Source organism: Myotis myotis, unplaced genomic scaffold (assembly GCF_014108235.1).
Source record: "Myotis myotis isolate mMyoMyo1 unplaced genomic scaffold, mMyoMyo1.p scaffold_m19_p_3, whole genome shotgun sequence".
NCBI classification, from domain to species: Eukaryota; Metazoa; Chordata; class Mammalia; order Chiroptera; family Vespertilionidae; genus Myotis; species Myotis myotis.
The window spans coordinates 153,040,601-153,058,739 of record NW_023416335.1 but is presented as its reverse complement, the minus strand read 5'-3'; the positions used below and the strand labels follow the sequence as shown (position 1 = coordinate 153,058,739).

The 18,139-nt window shown below is 33.9% G+C and overlaps 1 protein-coding gene across 24 annotated transcripts in view; it reads left to right on the top strand.

Moving 5' to 3' along the window:
- The window catches only part of USP15 (ubiquitin specific peptidase 15), a 126,351-nt gene that overhangs the window by 64,402 nt on the left and 43,810 nt on the right, over window positions 1-18,139 (top strand). For 15 of the 24 annotated variants that reach the window (XR_004966070.1, XR_004966072.1, XR_004966071.1 and 12 more), the window contains one exon: window positions 7,431-7,575. Coding sequence is in view for 13 of the 24 variants with exons in the window: in XM_036299536.1 (XP_036155429.1) it covers window positions 7,431-7,575 (145 nt within the window). In the remaining 11 variants the exon portion in view is untranslated. Of the gene's footprint in view, window positions 1-7,430; window positions 7,576-14,013; window positions 14,120-18,139 lie in introns of those variants that run through there. The other 9 variants (XM_036299539.1, XM_036299540.1, XM_036299541.1 and 6 more) reach the window with 4 other exon arrangements.

Genomic DNA, 18,139 nt, shown 5'->3' with positions numbered 1-18,139 from the left:
AAAATAAAATACAGTACTTTTAGAATTTTACATTCTAAACACAAATCTGTTAGATTTACATTCCAATACATAGAAATCTGTTAGAATTCAAATTTTTAGAAAGAATATAAATTCAGATGTCATTTTAGAACTAGATATGTAATCACCTACAATTCTTTTATATAACAAAAGGCTAATATGCAAATCGACCAAACAGCAGAACAACCGGTTGCTGTGACGCTCACTGACCACCAGGAGGCAGACACTTAATGCAGGAGCTGCCCCCTGGTGGTCAGTGCACTCCCACGGGGGGAGTGCCGCCAAGCCAGAAGCCAGGCTCACAGCTGGCGAGTGCAGTGGCGGTGGTGGGAGCCTCTCCCACCTCCACAGCAGCACTAAGGATCCCCCGAGGGCTCCCGGACTGCGCAGTCCGGGCTGAGGGACCCACCTCCCCGCCCCCCCGAATGCACAAATTTTGTGCACTGGGCCTCTAGTATGTAGGTAGTATTTTTGAAAAGTGTATACCAGTGATTCTCAACTGTAAAGCTTACACATTTTTATGTTTATTATAAAAAGGCAATCAGTGTTTCTTTAAAAAGTTCAGAGAAGCAGTTCCCTTGCCCCATCCTGAATCATATTTAGAATCTTGGAATTTGTAAAAGTTAGTGGAATTGTGTGCTTTATCAAAAATAACTTGGACTTCATTAGATCTTCTGACCTGGGATTATTACCTGGAAAATTAGCATGGTTTTTATTTTATAGAAAAGGATAAAAAGAAAGCTTTTATTTTAATTAGTCCAGTCAAATTATAGGAAGAACTTTAATCCAGACATGATTATCCTTTTTTATTTTTTGGCTATATACATTATGGTTTATATATTAGGTTAACAGATTTTATGTAGTTAAATATTTGTACTACTTGTCCAGTTCATAAATAGCATCTGATTATCCCAAAGAATAGATTCAAAAAGACTAAAGCTGTGTATGAAATAATCTTTAAAATAATACCATTAATTGAATATATAGTTTTAATTAGTTTTCCCTTAAAATTCATATTTGGGTTAATTGACAAAATTTGTTTAACATGCATCTGAATTATAAATGTATAAGAATAGCCAAAATAATTTGGAAAGGAAAAATCATGAGAAAGTATTAATCAACTATCACAACCTCTTATAAAGATACAAGAATTCGCACAGCATAGTGCTGACCCAGAAATATACCTACAGATCAACAGACTGGGTAAGACAGCCCAGAAATAGAAATTTATGTATAAAAGAGTTTAATGTGAACACAAAGAATTCTAGACCAATGGAGAATGGAGCAGGTTATCCAGGAAATGTAGGGAAAATTGGATAGCTATTGAGAATTTTTCTTTAAAACTTTAAATTAATTACTTTTTGTTAGGTACATAAGAATTAAAAGGTAAATAAATGGAAAAATGACTTGCTATAAATGGCAAATTAAGGGTTAATATTCGTAATATATAACATTCATAAAAATATGTGAGAAATATTCTATTATGAAAATGTGCAAATGATGTAGATGGGAAATAAAAATAAAAGGATTAAAATATATTAATATTTTAAATGTTCAAATTCACCACTAACTAGAGATAATGTAAATTTAAAACCATAAAAATCTCCAGCTACTTTCTCTCACCTCAATATCAATGGGAAAAATTAAGTGATGAATATCTATTCTTATGAGGATTCTGTTTGAGTGATTGAAGTATTAGTACGATTTTTCTAGAAAATAGTTTGTTGTATGTATTAAAAAGATTTAAAACACTCATTCCCTTATTTCAGTATTAATAAAAATATGTGCACCATAGTCTAATAGCATTACATTATAGTGTAACAGTGAAATATCGAAGGCACTATGAGTATCCAAAATGGCAGTGTTTTATGTACTTTTCTGTTTTAAAATGTCCATTGGTAAAAGAGTAAAAGGAAATACTCCCCTTTAATCTGGTTTATGTTTTGTTTTTATTATTAAATTCATCAAAAGTAATTTTTTCATAGGAGATAAAATATTACTTGTGTTTCTGCAATTGCAGATGGCTCCCCTATTTACTATAAAATAATTCAGTTCCAGGTATAACATGTATTTATAGTTATTCTTTGAAGATATTTTTAACATTGTATACAGAATGTGTTAAATATGGACTATATTTTGACTAGAGTCACTATGTTAGTGTATGTGATCTGTCGTGTTTCTGTTTTTGTCTTATTTCCCTGTTATGGTAAAAATATGACAGTAAAATCTGATCTCAAAACCTCTGACTGCAGAAAATATTGGGAGAAACTGGTGTGTTTTATTTTTAAAACATGATTAACTAATGACCTTATTCCTATACTAGATTATATATTTAACTATTTATATTTATCTTTTTTAGGCACTAAAATAGTCCTTTCATATTAGGAAACTTTAAGCAAATAGCTATGGAGGTTATCACCGCGATTAGTAAAGCTTACCTTTCTTAGTAAACAACAAATTTAAACATAATACAGAAAGTTGTTTTTTTTTCATTTTTAAAAACTTTAATATAATCATAGTTATCTAAACAACTAGAGGCCCGGTGCACAAAATTCGTACACTGGAGTGGGCTCCCTAAGCCCAACCTGCACCCCCTCCAATCTGTGACCCCGACCCTGTGGAATCAGGCCTAAACCGGCAGTTGGACACAACCCGGGGCTGCTGGCTCCCAACCTCTCGCCTGCCTGCCTGTTGCCCCTAACCACTTCTGCCTGCCAGTCAGATCACCCTCTAACTGCTCCCCTGCTGGCCCAGTCGCCCCCAACTGTCCTCCCTTGCGGTCCGGTCACCCCTAACTGCACTTCCCTGCCGGCCTGGTTGCCCCCCAACTGCCCTCCCCTGCTGGCCCGGTTGCCCCTAACTGCCCTCCCCTGCTGGCCTGGTTGCCCACAACTGCCCTCCCATGGCGGCCATCTTGTGGTGGCCATCTTTGACCACATGGGGGTGGCCATCTTGTGCAAGGGCATGATGGTCAATTTGCATATTACCTCTTTATTATATAGGATTATTTTACATAAAATTTATTTCTTAATTTTCCCTTCAACTTGTGGAAATAAGTAGCAGCTTAAGACCAGATGGAAATAGCATCATTACCCATTTTATATAAAACTAGAGGCCTAGTGCATAAAATTTGTGCACTTGTGGGGGTCCCTCAGCATTGCCTGCCCCCTCTCACATTCCGGGAGCCCTCAGGGAATGTCCAGCAGTCGGACATCCTTAGCGCTGCCGCAGAGGCAAGAGAGGCTCCTGCCACTGCCGCTGCGCTTGTCAGCTGTGAGCCCGGCTTGTGGGAGCCCACTGACCACCAGGGGGTAGCTCCTGCATTGAGCGTCTGCCCCCTGGTGGTCAGTGCGGGTCATAGCTACCGGTTGTTCCGCCGTTTGGTCAATTTGCATATCAGCCTTTTATTATAGGATGAGTAATGACCTTTTTGAATTAATGTGCATTTTTGAAACTTGATATATGTGGAGATACTTTATAAGTATAAAGTATATATTAAAATCAGTAGTTATGAACCACAGGTTTATATGAAATTTATTACAAATTCAAGACTTGAATTAAACTGTTACATTACTAAGACCATTTTTATTTATCTTCAGGAATAAAAAAAAATAGTTACAAGGTAATACAAAGTGTACTTTCAATTATTTAAGTTTAATAAAGTTATTGGGGACTAATATTATGAAGAACCTGAAGCTGGAATATTGTTTCTTTACCATATGTAATTATTATACCTATTAGTCCATACAGCATTTGTTCTTGCCCTAATTATAATTTAAGTAGGTTTTTAATACATACCAAATTTATTCTCTTTTTATTTTCTGCATTTTTCTCTCTCACTACATTTGTCTTGATACAATACTGCCTTAAAACAATTTTTTTAATGTATTTATTGTCTCAACTCTTGCCATTCCACCTCAGAATATATTTCTGTTTTTCTGTTAATTCATTTAAAGCTCTTATTTGAAATGTAAATGACTCCCTGTAAAACATTAAGCTAGGAAAAGGACCTGGGTTTTGGAGATTGCCAGAGCTAGCTAGCCATCTGCTTCTTAACAAGTTACTTGCTGAAAGCATCATTTCATTAACTGCAAAGTGAGCATAATTATAGTTATGAGGATTAAATAATAGATGTATAAATTTTATAATGTCAAATGTAAGTACTAATTAAAAAGACTGAAATTTTTATAAAAAGATAAGGGCTCAATTTTACAAAAAATGTTAGATTTTTAATGTATATTTAAGGAGATAGAATTATAATACAGAATTAACCTAGTGAAGTACTTAAATTCCCATTAGGATTACTGGCAGGCTAGCTTACTCTCTTTAGAATAAAAAAAGCAGAAATAGTCATGAGAAAATAGGTTTCCATGTACTTTGTCAAAGCATTTAAAGAACTGCTGGTTTTAGTATTTCCCATTGCAGACTTTAATACTTAATTTAGAAAGCACATAAAATGTGGATTATAAGTGACTAATCATGATAGTTTTAAAGTATTTCTTAAATTGATCACTTTCGATTGTCATTGTGCATCTAGACTACCTCAATCTTTGGGGAAAGGCTTATATTTACCCTGACACTTAAAATGTAGAAGTCCTTTAAGGATTCAGACTTTAAAAGACAGAATAGCCCAGCCTAAGGATTCAGATTTTAAAAGACAAAATAGCCCTTCTTGCATGGCTCAGTGGTTGAGCATCAACCTATGAACCAGGAGTCACGGTTCAATTCCCAGTATGGGGCCTGCAGGAGGCAGCTAGCTGATTGATGATTCTCTCTCATCATTGATATTTCTATCTCTCTGTCCCTCTCCCTTCCCCTCTGAACTCAGTAAAAATATATTTTAAAACAAAATTTTAAATAAAGACAAAATATAAAACTGAATTTCCAAATAAGTTTTTACTCATTTCTCAGTAAATAAGAAAAACTATTTCAGCAAATCATGTCCTATTGCCACAGAGAAGAATAGAGCTTCCAACATCCATTTGTGTTATGTGTAGGGGAGACCAATATATCTGAATATATACTTATGGAATAAGCATGTAAATATGCTTTTAGTCTTTTAGCTTGTGCCTGTGTTTGTGTGTGTGTGTGTGTGTATGTGTGTGTAAGTATAGGCATGAGCTTGCATTTGGGCATACCTTCCCTGTGCACTCATAGATTGCTTAAAATTTTATGTCTTTATAGCCAGAATTATGAGTTTTTTAATGTGTAGAATGTGTGGAAAATATAGACCTTGCTTTTTTTCATATATAGCACTTCTTAATAGAAATAATAAACACGGGATTAAGTTTTTTGTTGCATGTCTTCAAATTAGATTCAAGAATCTAGTCATCAGTCATTGAGTGAACCTATATTGAATTGCTTATAGGTGCCTAGTACTTTATTAGTTACCAGGAATCTATACTAATAAAAGGGTAATATACTAATTAGATCGGACATCTTCCAGACGTCCTTCTGGAAAAAGCTATGGTGGTGGGGTCGAGGCAGAGGCGGTTAGGGGAGGTCAGGCCAGCAGTGGAGAGCAGTTAAGGGAATCAAGCTGGCAGGAGAGAGCAGTTAGGGGGATCAGGCCAGCAGGGGAGAGCAGTCAGGGGGATCAGGCCGGCATGGGAGAGCAGTTAGGGGGATCAGGCCGGCACGGGAGAGCAGTTAGGGGCGATCAGGCAGGCAGGCAGAGTGGTTAGGGATGACAGGCAGGCAGGTGAGCAGTTAGGAGCCAGTGGTCCCAGATTGCAAAAGGGATGTCCAACTGCTGGTTTAGGCCTGATCCTGCAGGGAGGTCGGACATCCCCTGAGTGGTCCCGGATTGGAGAGAGGCACTGAGGGATTCCCCACCTCCCTGCCGTGCACAAATTTCGTGCACTGGGCCTCTAGTATAAAATAAAATATGAGATATAAAGCTACTGATCTGCAAAAAACAAAATGCTTGAATTCTATTGTTTCATACTTTTTAAAAAGTTTAAAATAAGCATACAGCTACAAGACTAGCAATTCTGAATTTGAATTGATCTAGATTGTATTTCTTTGGGCACTGCTGTTTTTGTTCAGTCTTGGGGTAGGTTGTTGTTGGGTTGTTTTTTTTAGTCTGGGAGTTGGTCTTTTTGTGATGAAGGTGGGTGTTTTCTTAAAAATGCAAAAATATTGCATTTCTTAAAATGCAAAAATATTAGGCTAGTGTTGTGTATATAATTTTGGTTGATGTGGTTTTGTGTGTTTTACCTATTTAGCTTGTTGGGGGGTGTGTGTGTGTGTTTACTAAAGGCTTTATTAGAACAGGCTGTGGCAAAAAAAAAACACTTAAACTGTTAAAATAATAAAGTGGAAGTATAGAAGCTGCAATATAATGTATTTGAAATTATACGTAAAATCTACTTTTAAAAAATATCAACAACAAATTGTAAGCCCGTTGAAGTTGTCATGTTTATTTGTAGCAGGTTTTTTTTAAAAAAAAATTACATTATTAAATTTAAAAAATTTGATTCTTGTTCAGGTTTGTACTAATGAATTTTTTTAATGATTGAAAATATGCTTTTAAATTATGTCCAAAGTATCCATTATACTGGATACTTTGGACATAATTATAAGGTAACCTATTACAATTTAAGGGAGAATCCATATTTTTCCAGAAAAAAAATTATTTCATATAAAAAGAAAGGCACTAATTTATTGATTGACTTTTCTTAGTTCTTTCTAAAATTACCCTGATATTCTCAAAGATTGATATCTTTTCAAGTTTAGTATTTATTATGGTAGTACAAATTTTCCTGAGGTTATATTCATCTAGTTAAATAAACTGCATTATTCTAACAACCTAGAAGAAAGAAAAGCCAAATAATTCTGGAATGTACTTGGTTAGAATCATTTCATTTTTGCATTCCTGATCACCCCTGGCTTTTTTCACATTTGAATACCAGATTTTGCTGGTCTAGCCTAGAAACTATAAATAGAACTTTCAGTGCATCAGTACAGTGATGTCACAGAGGCCTTCTAAATTCTGGTCTGATTTGTAACTAAGGTACAACCCTTCATGTTTCTACTATTCTCTTACAATAGCAGGATGTAAAAGGGACATAAATGAGATGATTTATTGCTGCGGGTGGTGTTTAAAATCTAAATGTTTTAAATTTGATGGAGCAATGGAGGATGGAGCAAGCTGTGAAGCTGCTCCAGTTAATCAAGGGTAGAAAGATACAATGGTTTGTTTTTGTTGGTGTGATACAAGATGCAGTGATTTGTTGATTGGATGAGGAGTGTCTTAATTAAGGGAATATTAAAAAGATCCTGAATTAAGTGCTTTATAAAAAAGTCAATGACTGACCACCTAATTCAAATAAGTTGAAAGTACTCTGTTCATTATAACTACATTGTGATCATTGATTGCATTGTGAAAAATATTTTTTGTTTTCTTCCAGTGTGAAAAACTCAAATTATTGTCTCCCATCATATACTGCTTATAAGAACTATGATTATTCAGAACCTGGAAGAAACAATGAACAGCCAGGCCTCTGTGGCCTAAGTAACTTGGGAAATACGTGTTTCATGAATTCAGCTATTCAGGTAGGTATTTCCAAACAATGTGAAACTCATGTGTTTTGTGAGAGTCAGTAATACAAGAAGAGTAGACTTGGGTTTTGTATGTCAGAACATGAGTATTATATATGTTTTGAGAATTTTCTATTTTTGTGGAATATTTACACATACGCATTTGACTCATTCATTCTAGTGCTGGTAATAGAATATCTTTATCAGTGTTCCTCAATTGGGTGGCATATAATTGATTACCACATAGTGGAAGATTAAATATCACTTCATGCAAAAATATAATTCCAAACAGAAAACCTAGGCTCTCTGAGAAGAAGAAAAAGCTAGTGAGATCTCTACCATATTCAGTAGAAGTCTCTTGGTTGGTTGTTTCTGTTTTGTTTTGTTTTGTTTTGACATTGATGGGAATGTTAGAGAATAAATATTTTATGGTCACCAATCTTCTAACTCTAAATAAAATTATATTTAAATCTTTTTTTTATTTTACCTTAATGTGAAGTTAAGATTAAAAAAAATTTTTATGAACCTCCTTTTGTATACATATTCTAACACATCACTTTTCCTTAAAGATCTTTAATTTGGGGATATAAGAGATCACTGCCTTTTTCCCCTGTTTCTCCATGGAGCTTCCCTTTTTGTCCTACTCTTTCTATACCCTCTTCCAACTTAACTTGTTGGTTTTGAAGTAACAAGATCTATATATATCTTAATATCACTGTCACTGTGTATAAAATTAGAACTGGTTATTTACTACCCCTTTCACAAATAAGAATTTTTTTCAAATACCCGAAATAAAGGCACATACTGTTTTTTATACTTAAATTTTAATTTATTTTTTGTGTGTGCAAATTCTGAATTTTACTTTTAAATTTGCAATTTTCTGTTCTCGATTCATAATTAATGCTGAATCTCCTTTGCCTAGGAGGCAGCCTCCAAAGATAAAGATTAAATACAGAATATGGCTTGATAAGGACACTATTGCATATCTTTTTTTACTATCTGAGAAAAGTGTAGGACTGTTCACCATCCAAAATTATAAATAAATCCTTTTGTAATTGTCTTTATAGCAATCTTGGAAAAAATAGATTTAAACTGTCATCACTCTGTAGATCAGGAGTTGGCAATCTTTTAAAAATGTACAAGGGGTCATAATTGGTTAGTTTCTGATTTCTTGGTTTAGAGTTGAGCCACTCAGTGTCTGTTGCAGATACTATGTCGATTAATAAACTCTTCCATTAAACCTTATTTGATGAATAATATTTATTCAATTTTAATGTGAGTTACTTTATTCAAAATTGCTTTTCTAGGATGTTAGCACTAATTAAACAATTACATTTTTATTTTTCTGGGAAAGGAAAAATAAAACTCGTCTGAGAAGGACAATAAACATATTGTCCTTATCTTTAGTTAGGTAACAAAGTACAGTGCGTTCGTTGTGAGCATTCAGAGATAGGGATTGGGCAGACAAGTTGCAATTTTGTTTGTATTATGTTGGACTACCCTACTGATCACTGAAAATTATCCTTAATACCATCTCTGAAAAATGTTTTATATAAACAGTCAAAGTTTGATATAGTCTGAGGTTTTTTTAAATATTCTAGTATAGAAAAACAATGTTGGTGCTTTTTCATAAAGATTACGAAGATATTTTAACAGCATAGGCAATAAATATTTGGGTCTTTCAGAAGAAAGCAAGATTATTCATGCTGTCATTCATGGGAGGCTCTGTCTTGCATTCCTTTTAAGGCAATATTATATTCTAGTTTCCTGTGCCTTTGATGTAGTCTATTTACTGTTTGTCTCCACATGGTTAAATGTAATTTCTCAAAAATGAGTATTAAAATTAAATCTTCTAATCAGCTATATTGAGCTAGGTTTGGCATTTGTTTAACTTTCTTGTATATGTTTTAAGGTGTCAGAAACTTCATTTTATTAGTTTTTACTACTGTTTAAAGCAATTTTATTACAAAAAAAATTTGGTAGATATAATGCTGACACTTGTTCTTAATATGTTTCACCTTCACATATTCTATTTCAACTGAGATACAGTCATGAGGGTGAGGTTTGTTAGGGTGATAGTATGTTATTTTCTGGTAATCATAAAGTATGAAAAATTGCTGACGTAAATTTCAATAAAGTATTTTAAGCAGTAGATACATTTCATGTCTGTATCTTGGTTGGTTGGAAACTGTATTTTCTCCAAAATAAAACTCTCCAAGCAAATTGTAGAGTAGAAAATATGAGTTTATATTTTTGCTACTTTGGACTTTTAATCCAAATCCAGAATTAGAAAAACTGGTACTTCAGTTTTATTTTCTTAAATCTTCAGTGATTTTCAATTGATTTAGATGTAAGCCCTCAACCTAAAGTCGCAGTAGTCACACTAATAGGGAATACAAAATGGTAGCAGTAACCTTTTTCCTCTGTTTTATAAACATACATATAAATTCTTAGGTCCACAGATGGAAATGATAAAAGATAACTAATAGAGTAGTTTTTGTTTTTGTGTTTTCAAATTTCCTTATAAATTCTGTGAAATAGAAGACAATTCATGAACATCAGAAAATATTATGAAATAACACTTAAACTGATAATTTAAGTTTTAATATAGTTTCTTATATTCAGTAATCCTAAAAATATGAGTGGGCATTTTATAGTATGTGATCACGATTTATGCTTAACCCATCAGTAGCCCTGAAATAGTGAAATCTTTTTGGTCGCTCATTATTAAAGATTAAACACCAGTCTGTGTGATTTAACATTATTGTTATTCAATTTAATTATATTGGTGTTTAATGTTTTCTCTGATGTGATAGTATTTGTAAGCATTAGATTTTTCTGATGAGTATAGTACTGTCATATAGTTTCTTTTTTTTTTTTTTTTTTTTTTTTTTTATTGCTTAAAGTATTACAAAGGGTATTACATATGTGTCCATTTTATCCCCCCGCCCTAGACAGTCCCCTAGCCTCCCCTATCCCCCAATGTCTTATGTCCACTGGTTATGCTTCTATGCATGCATACAAGTCCTTTAGTTGATCTCTTACCCCCCTACCTCCTGCCCCATAACCCTCCCCGGCCTTCCTGCTGCAGTTTGACAATCTGTTTGAGGCAGCTCTGCCTCTGTATCTATTATTGTTCAAAAGTTTATAATGGTCTGTATTATCCATGAATGAGTGAGATCATGTGGTATTTTTCCTTCATTGACTGGCTTATTTCACTTAGCATAATGCTCTCCAGTTCCATCCATGACGTTGCAAATGGTAAGAGTTCCTTCCTTTTTAGAGCAGCATAGTATTCCATCGTGTAGATGTACCACAGTTTTCTAATCCATTCATCTACTGATGGGCACTTAGGCTGTTTCCAGATCTTAGCTATGGTGAATTGTGCTGCTATGAACATAGGGGTGCATATATCCTTTCTGATTGGTGTTTCTGGTTTCTTGGGATATATTCCTAGAAGTGGGATCACAGGGTCAAATGGGAGTTCCATTTTCAGTTTTTTAAGGAAACTCCATACTGTCTTCCATAGTGGCTGCACCAGTCTGCATTCCCACCAGCAGTGCACAAGTGTTCCTTTTTCTCCACATCCTCTCCAGCACTTGTCGTTTGTTGATTTGTTGATGATAGCCAGTCTGACAGGTGTGAGATGGTACCTCATTGTTGTTTTGATTTGCATCTCTCGGATGATTAGTGACTTTGAGCATGTTTTCATATGTCTCTTGGCTTTCTGAATGTCCTCTTTTGAAAGGTGTCTATTTAGGTCCTTTGCCCATTTTTTGATTGGATTGTTTATCTTCCTTTTGTTAAGTTGTATGAGTTCCCTATAAATTTTGGAGATTAGGCCCTTATCGGATATGACATTGGCAAATATGTTTTCCCACACAGTGGGTTTTCTCATTGTTTTGTTGATGGTTTCTTTTGCTGTGCAGAAGCTTTTTATTTTGATGTAGTCCCATTTGTTCATTTTCTCTTTAGTTTCAAGTGCCCTAGGAGCTGTATCAGTGAAGAAATTGCTTCGGCATATGTCTGAGATTTTGTTGCCTTTGGATTCTTCTAGAATTTTTATAGTTTCCTGTCGTACATTTAAGTCCTTTATCCATTTTGAGTTTATTTTTGTGTATGGTGTAAGTTGGTGGTCTAGTTTCATTTTCTTGCATATATCTGTCCAATTTTCCCAGCACCATTTATTGAAGAGACTATCTTGGCTCCATTGTATGTTCTTGCCTCCTTTGTCAAATATTAATTGAGCATATTGGTTTGGGCCGATTTCTGGGCTCTCTATTCTATTCCATTGATCTATATGCCTATTCTTGTGCCAGTACCAGGCAGTTTTGAGAACAGTGGCTTTGTAATACATCTTGATATCTGGTATTGAGATCCCACCTACTTTGGTCTTTTTCAGGATTGCTGCAGCTATTCGAGGTCTTTTTTTATTCCAGATGAATTTTTGGAGAGTTCGTTCTAGATCTCTGAAGTATGCCGTTGGTATTTTAATGGGAAGTGCGTTGAATTTATAGATTGCTTTGGGTAGTATGGACATTTTAATGATGTTGATTCTACCAATCCATGAACACGGTATGTTCTTCCATCTGTTTATGTCTTCCTCTATATCTTTTTTCAACGTCCTGTAGTTTTCTGAGTAGAGGTCTTTTACCTCTTTAGTTAAGTTTATTCCTAGGTAGCTTAATTTTTTTGGTGCGATGGTAAACGGGATTGTTTTTATAATCTCTCTTTCTGAAAGTTCACTATTGGTGTATAGAAATGCCTCGGATTTCTTGGGGTTAATTTTGTATCCTGCTACATTGCCAAATTCATGTATTAAGTCCAGTAGCTTTTTGATGGAGTCTCTAGGGTTTTGTATGTATAATATCATGTCGTCTGCAAATAAGGACAGTTTTACTTCCTCTTTTCCAATTTGGATGCCTTTTATTTCTTCTTCTTGCCGAATTGCAATGGCTAACACTTCCAGTACTATGTTGAACAGGAGTGGTGAGAGGGGGCATCCCTGTCTTGTTCCTGTTCTTAGGGGAAATGGTGTTAGTTTTTGTCCATTGAGTATGATGTTGGCTGTGGGCCTGTCATATATGGCTTTTATTATGTTGTGGTATGATCCTTCTACTCCCACCTTGCTGAGAGCTTTTATCAAAAATGGGTGTTGAATTTTGTCAAATGCTTTTTCTGCATCAATTGATATGACCATGTGGTTTTTTTCTTTCAATTTGTTTATGTGATGTATCACGTTTATTGATTTGCGGATATTGTACCATCCTTGCATCCCTGGGATAAATCCTACTTGGTCATGGTGTATGATCTTTCTGATGTACTGCTGGATCCGATTTGCTAAGATTTTGTTGAGGATGTCATATAGTTTCAATTTATTAAGTCATTTTTATTTAATGTGAGATACTTTTGGTCATAAATCTTGACCTTATGGAGATTATAAACTAGATATTGTGATTTGCAAACTCTTTTGCTTTTTAGCATGAAAAGATTGTAAATTATTACTGTGAAAATTTTAATTGTATTATTACTGTAAAAATACTGTTTAAATCAGTATTTAAACAGATGTAGTGAAATTGCTTTGACTGGGTGAAGTGTCCAGAGTCCCATCTGCTTTCTTTTACTTTACTTAATGGCCCCAGAAGCATTCTTATGGGATACCAAGAATAGTTTAAAAACCACATTGTGGCCAGAAAGAAAAGAAAAGAACACATCAAAAATTAATAATATAGGTTAGGAGCACACTATGAAGTTACACTGCCTGGATTAAACACATCTCTGCTACTTATTAGCTGTGTTATCCTATACAAGTAATTTCCAATTCGCATTTTTTATCAGATGAGGAAAGTAATACCTATGTCATAGGAGTTTTGTGGGGATAAGTGAGTTGATGAATATAAAGGTCTTAGGACAGTGACTGGCACATCATAAAAGAATTAGGTACGTATTAGGTCGATATTATTTTGTCTGTTTTTAAATTCAAGGAGTCAAGCCTAGTGACTTTGGAAAAACTCCAAATTCCATAGCCTGTATTTTTGTTCTTTCCTACAAGTCTTATTCCACTTTGGCTGGACTTAGTGAATGAAGAAAGAATTGAATATACTTTTATTTTTCACTGTATTATTCAGTAATGGAATTTATCATCTCCCTTTTCTGTGTCAGTTTAGTTCTCCTTAAGCAAATTGATAACCAACGGGTATAATAACGTGGAACTATGTATGAATATTCAGTCTACAGGGAATTAAAAATTTTTGAGTTCAGTTTATCCCTGAGTAGTTATGATCATAGGCATATACTACCATGTCCTGGTGGTACAACTAAGTTAACAAAATACCTTTCTAGTGCATATTACTCCGGTGAGAGAATGTCTAGTTTTTTTATTGGAGGTTATTTTAATTAGCATTAGTTGAGTAGATTCAGGAGCACTCCAACCTTGTCTTTTTCATTGTCAAGGCCTAGGAGGCTCATGATTGGCTTCCTGGAAGAAGCAACTCTTCAGATGGATTTGAAGCAGGGGAGTGATATGGTCTTTTCCACTGGAAAGCAGCATGGCGTAAGATGGTTGTTTTCAAACTTTTTACTTGGAAGTAGTAGGGCTCTTTAAATAGACTCTGGGAAGTCATTGAAAATTTTTATAGTAATCAAGGACCTGTCCATTATTCCTGTCATACAATGTAAAATCAGTTGTGAATTCCAACCTTTTTAAGGTCACTTTGTGATCTCGGGTTGGGAAAAAAAGTTACTCAGTAAATTCAAAAGAATGTTTAATAGAAAGTTTAGGATTTGGTGTTGTGTGTTTTTTAAGACTTAAAGAGAATGAGCAGTACTATACAGAGAGAACATTCTTTTAGGAAATTAGATTCTCATTATATTATAAAAACAGAGGAAAATGATTACTGAAGCTATTACTTCTATGTTCCTGTACTTCATAGCTTTGAATAGGATTCAAATAGAGTCACTAGAAAATATAATTGGTATTATTTAATATAATGCTATTCTCTCACCTTAGACATTCTTTTTCCTTTTATTGGAACACAAATTCTTGGAAGCACAGTTTAACATGAAGCTTTCTAATTTTATTCAAATTAACCAAAGTTATAGTTAAATGAGTGTGGTTTCCATCAAAAAAAGAAACACTTAAACCCCGAGACATAAGAATTTTTAAAAATACTTATGATGTTAAAGAAAATTACTTCTTCTGATAAACTGAGAATGTGACGGACTAAAAATTCAGAGTTCTTCCTAGGGCAAATTTTTATCTAATTCAGGAAATTAAACTCAATCATTTGAGTTCCTTCCATATTATGTGCCGAAAATTTCATGGCATGCTATCATCAAAAATGTGTTAAATCATCTATCAAGTGACAACTCCGTCAGGTGTTCTATTTTGATAACAATAAAGAAATGGAAACTCCCTTACTTGTATTAGATCCATTCACTTTCTCAACACAGATACTAGTGTTTTTACTTTTCTCATTGTTAAAACTAGGGTAAGGGAGAAGTATTCCTTTTACACTTGATCTTAGCCAAAAGGCCGAGAAGCGATAGGGAGAAGTATTCCTTTTAAAAGAGAGGGAGGACTGGGAAAAGAGACCTTGAATTCTCAGACAAATTATTTTGGGGAAGAGTATATATAACATAGTTCTGTAAGAATTTAGTTTTTATAGCTGGGGGAGAAATGGTATCTCTAAAATAATGCCTTGTACCTGTATAACTTGATTAATAATGATTTTTTCGTCATGAAAACATCTTTTCTTAACCTCAGATACAGGGTGGGACGATCTTATTTTTCTGCTCTTCACATTCTTCCAAATGAATATATACAAGTTTCTTTAGGATTAATACTTCTATTTCTGATAACTTAAATAATTTGCTTAATGACTTAAATATTGTTTGTCCCTAGTTCTATAATAGGATGAATATAGAATATAGGGAAATAGAGAGGTTATTTCAAGGAGTTGTAAATAAGTACATCTGGTTCTAATAAAGAATGGTTTTACATTACTCTGGCTATAAAAGATAACACCAATTTAATATAAATATGTTCATTAGGATTACTTACAGAGATCACATCTTAATTAATATGATTAGACTGAAGTATCTTGTGTTGATTTTTATTTGTAATTGAAAGGAAAATCTGTAATTTATAATGGTAACTACAAATATACCCCCCTCCAGAAAACCAAAGTGAAAGAAAAAATGGTTCTAGATTTACTTTTATTACCTAAAAATCAGTTTATTTTCTTGATGTTGAAATCTTTCTAACACATATTTTTCTCCTTTATTAAAATGTATACTTACATCATTAATATTTTATGGATGAACATTTCTAAAGTGTGTCAGGCTTATCCTCTAAATTATAAATTGGTATTATTAAATAGTGTCACTAGAAAATACAATATATTGTACTAATCGAGCCTTTAAAAGTAGAAAGCCAGGTTAAATCCCTATTAAGGACTTGTTTTGTTGTATTTAATGTATACATTTAAATTCCAATCTGTTGAAGCCAAGCTGTATATATATCCAAAAGGCCCTCACTTAGCGGATTTTTTTTAATCTTCAGATTATCTTCTTTCTATTTTAGTTTGTGAGTAGAAATGCTTATGGTGATGCTCATTATCCATGACTAACTTTATTAGTATTGTTACTTTGCCAATAATGGATGCTTAGTTCAATATTATTTTAGTACTATATGTATGGAAATCAATTGCTCAGTGTTATCAATAATCTCTTTACAATAAATTGTAAACTATACCAGGCAGGTCAGTGATCAAGCAATTAATTAAATCATTGCTTTAATTAATAATAATATTTAAAATAAGTTAGTAATTCTCATAAACTCATTAATATATTAACAGCCCAGTAACAAACCCACAGCCTCTGATAATAATAGTACCCTTCTTTGCATAGTGTCTGTTGTTTTTCATCATTGTCTCTCTCTTAATTTCTCTTCACAGAGGTGTTTGAATAAGGTGTCCTTATTTTACTGGTAATGAAATTGAGGCAAGAGAAGTTTAAGTAACATGTTACCTACTTAAACAAGTTAATAAATAAATTAAAACTGGGTTGTTATTCAGAATATTCTGAGGTCATCTATCTTCAAAATTATACTAAACAACTTAGAAGAAATCCCTTTAAAATGTTTTATTTTGGTCAAATGTACATAACAAAATTTACCATTTTAACCATTTTTTAAGTCTACAGTTTAGTGGGATTAAGTATAACATGTTTTGCAAACTTTTAAAATATTTTTTTAAGTTTATGCCAAATATATGGCCCCCATAATGCAAGATGCTTCCATAAAGTAATGTAATTGTTGTATAGTTCAAAACAGTTTACCTAGGAATTATATACATCTTTGTTCATTTGATGGTAAGAAGTTCCAAATAATTCAAGATCTCCTTTTAGAATTGTTATCATCCTAAACTATGACCAAAGAATAGGTATGAGTTAGACAGGGGAGAGGTGATGTTAGCTAGCTAGAGCAACAAACTGTGCAAAGACCCTAACATGGGCAAGTTTGAGGACAAAAAGGAGAATAACCTATGGAATAATATTTGAAGGGGAGTGATATAAAATGAATTAGAAAAAGTAGACAAAAGCCAGGTCATATAAGGGGATTTTGAATTTTAATGTATTACAAAAGCATTGAAGGTTCCAGGTTATCATCATTTCATTTGGTTTATTGTAATTCTCTCCTAGCTGATTTCTCTGCTTATACCCATAATCCCTGTGGTCTGTTTTAAAAAGAGTAGTCAGAGTGATTCTTTCCAACCAAAGGCATTTCCTGTTACTCTTTGTCTATAACACTAAATGCCTTTTCATTTCACTCAACAAAAGCTAAAGTCCTTAAAAGAGACCATAAAGCTGTATACAATCTGGCCCCCTACTATCTTACTTTCTCCCACTTTTCTCTGTGTTCACTTTTCTCCATCTTCACTAGCCAAGAATGTTCCAGACTGAGTGTCTTTGAACTTTAAATTTCCTATACCTGGAATGTTTTTTCTCCAAATATTTATATCCTTGCTCTCTCACTTCCTTCAGGTCTCTATTATCAGATTCTTCCCAACTCACTCTATGCAATAGTAACTACCCTCCCTACATTACGTACATCAATCATGACCTATATGTATTTGGGTTTTGTTTGCCTGTCTGCTTACCCGCTACTTCCAATGCACACGCACTCTCCATGAACTCAGGGGCTTTATTTTAGTCATTACTATAGCCCCATTATCTAGAACAGTGTCCCCATTATGTAGAAGGCACTCAAATTAATGAAAAGCAAAGGAAATCACAAGTGTGTCTCTAGTTTCTGAGTTATACATCAAAATGATAACCATTTAATGAAATTGGAGTGGTAGGAGGAGGGACAAAATTAGAAGAGTAGGTTCGTAGTGGGGAGAAGATAATTTAATTTTAGGATTATACAATTTGAAACATCCACATAGATCAGGGTGGGGAAACTATTTTCTGCCAAGGGCCATTTGCATATTTATACCATCATTCAAGGGCCATACAAAATTATCAACTTAAAAATTAGACTGCTATATTTGGTCAAACATTTAACTCACCGCTAATG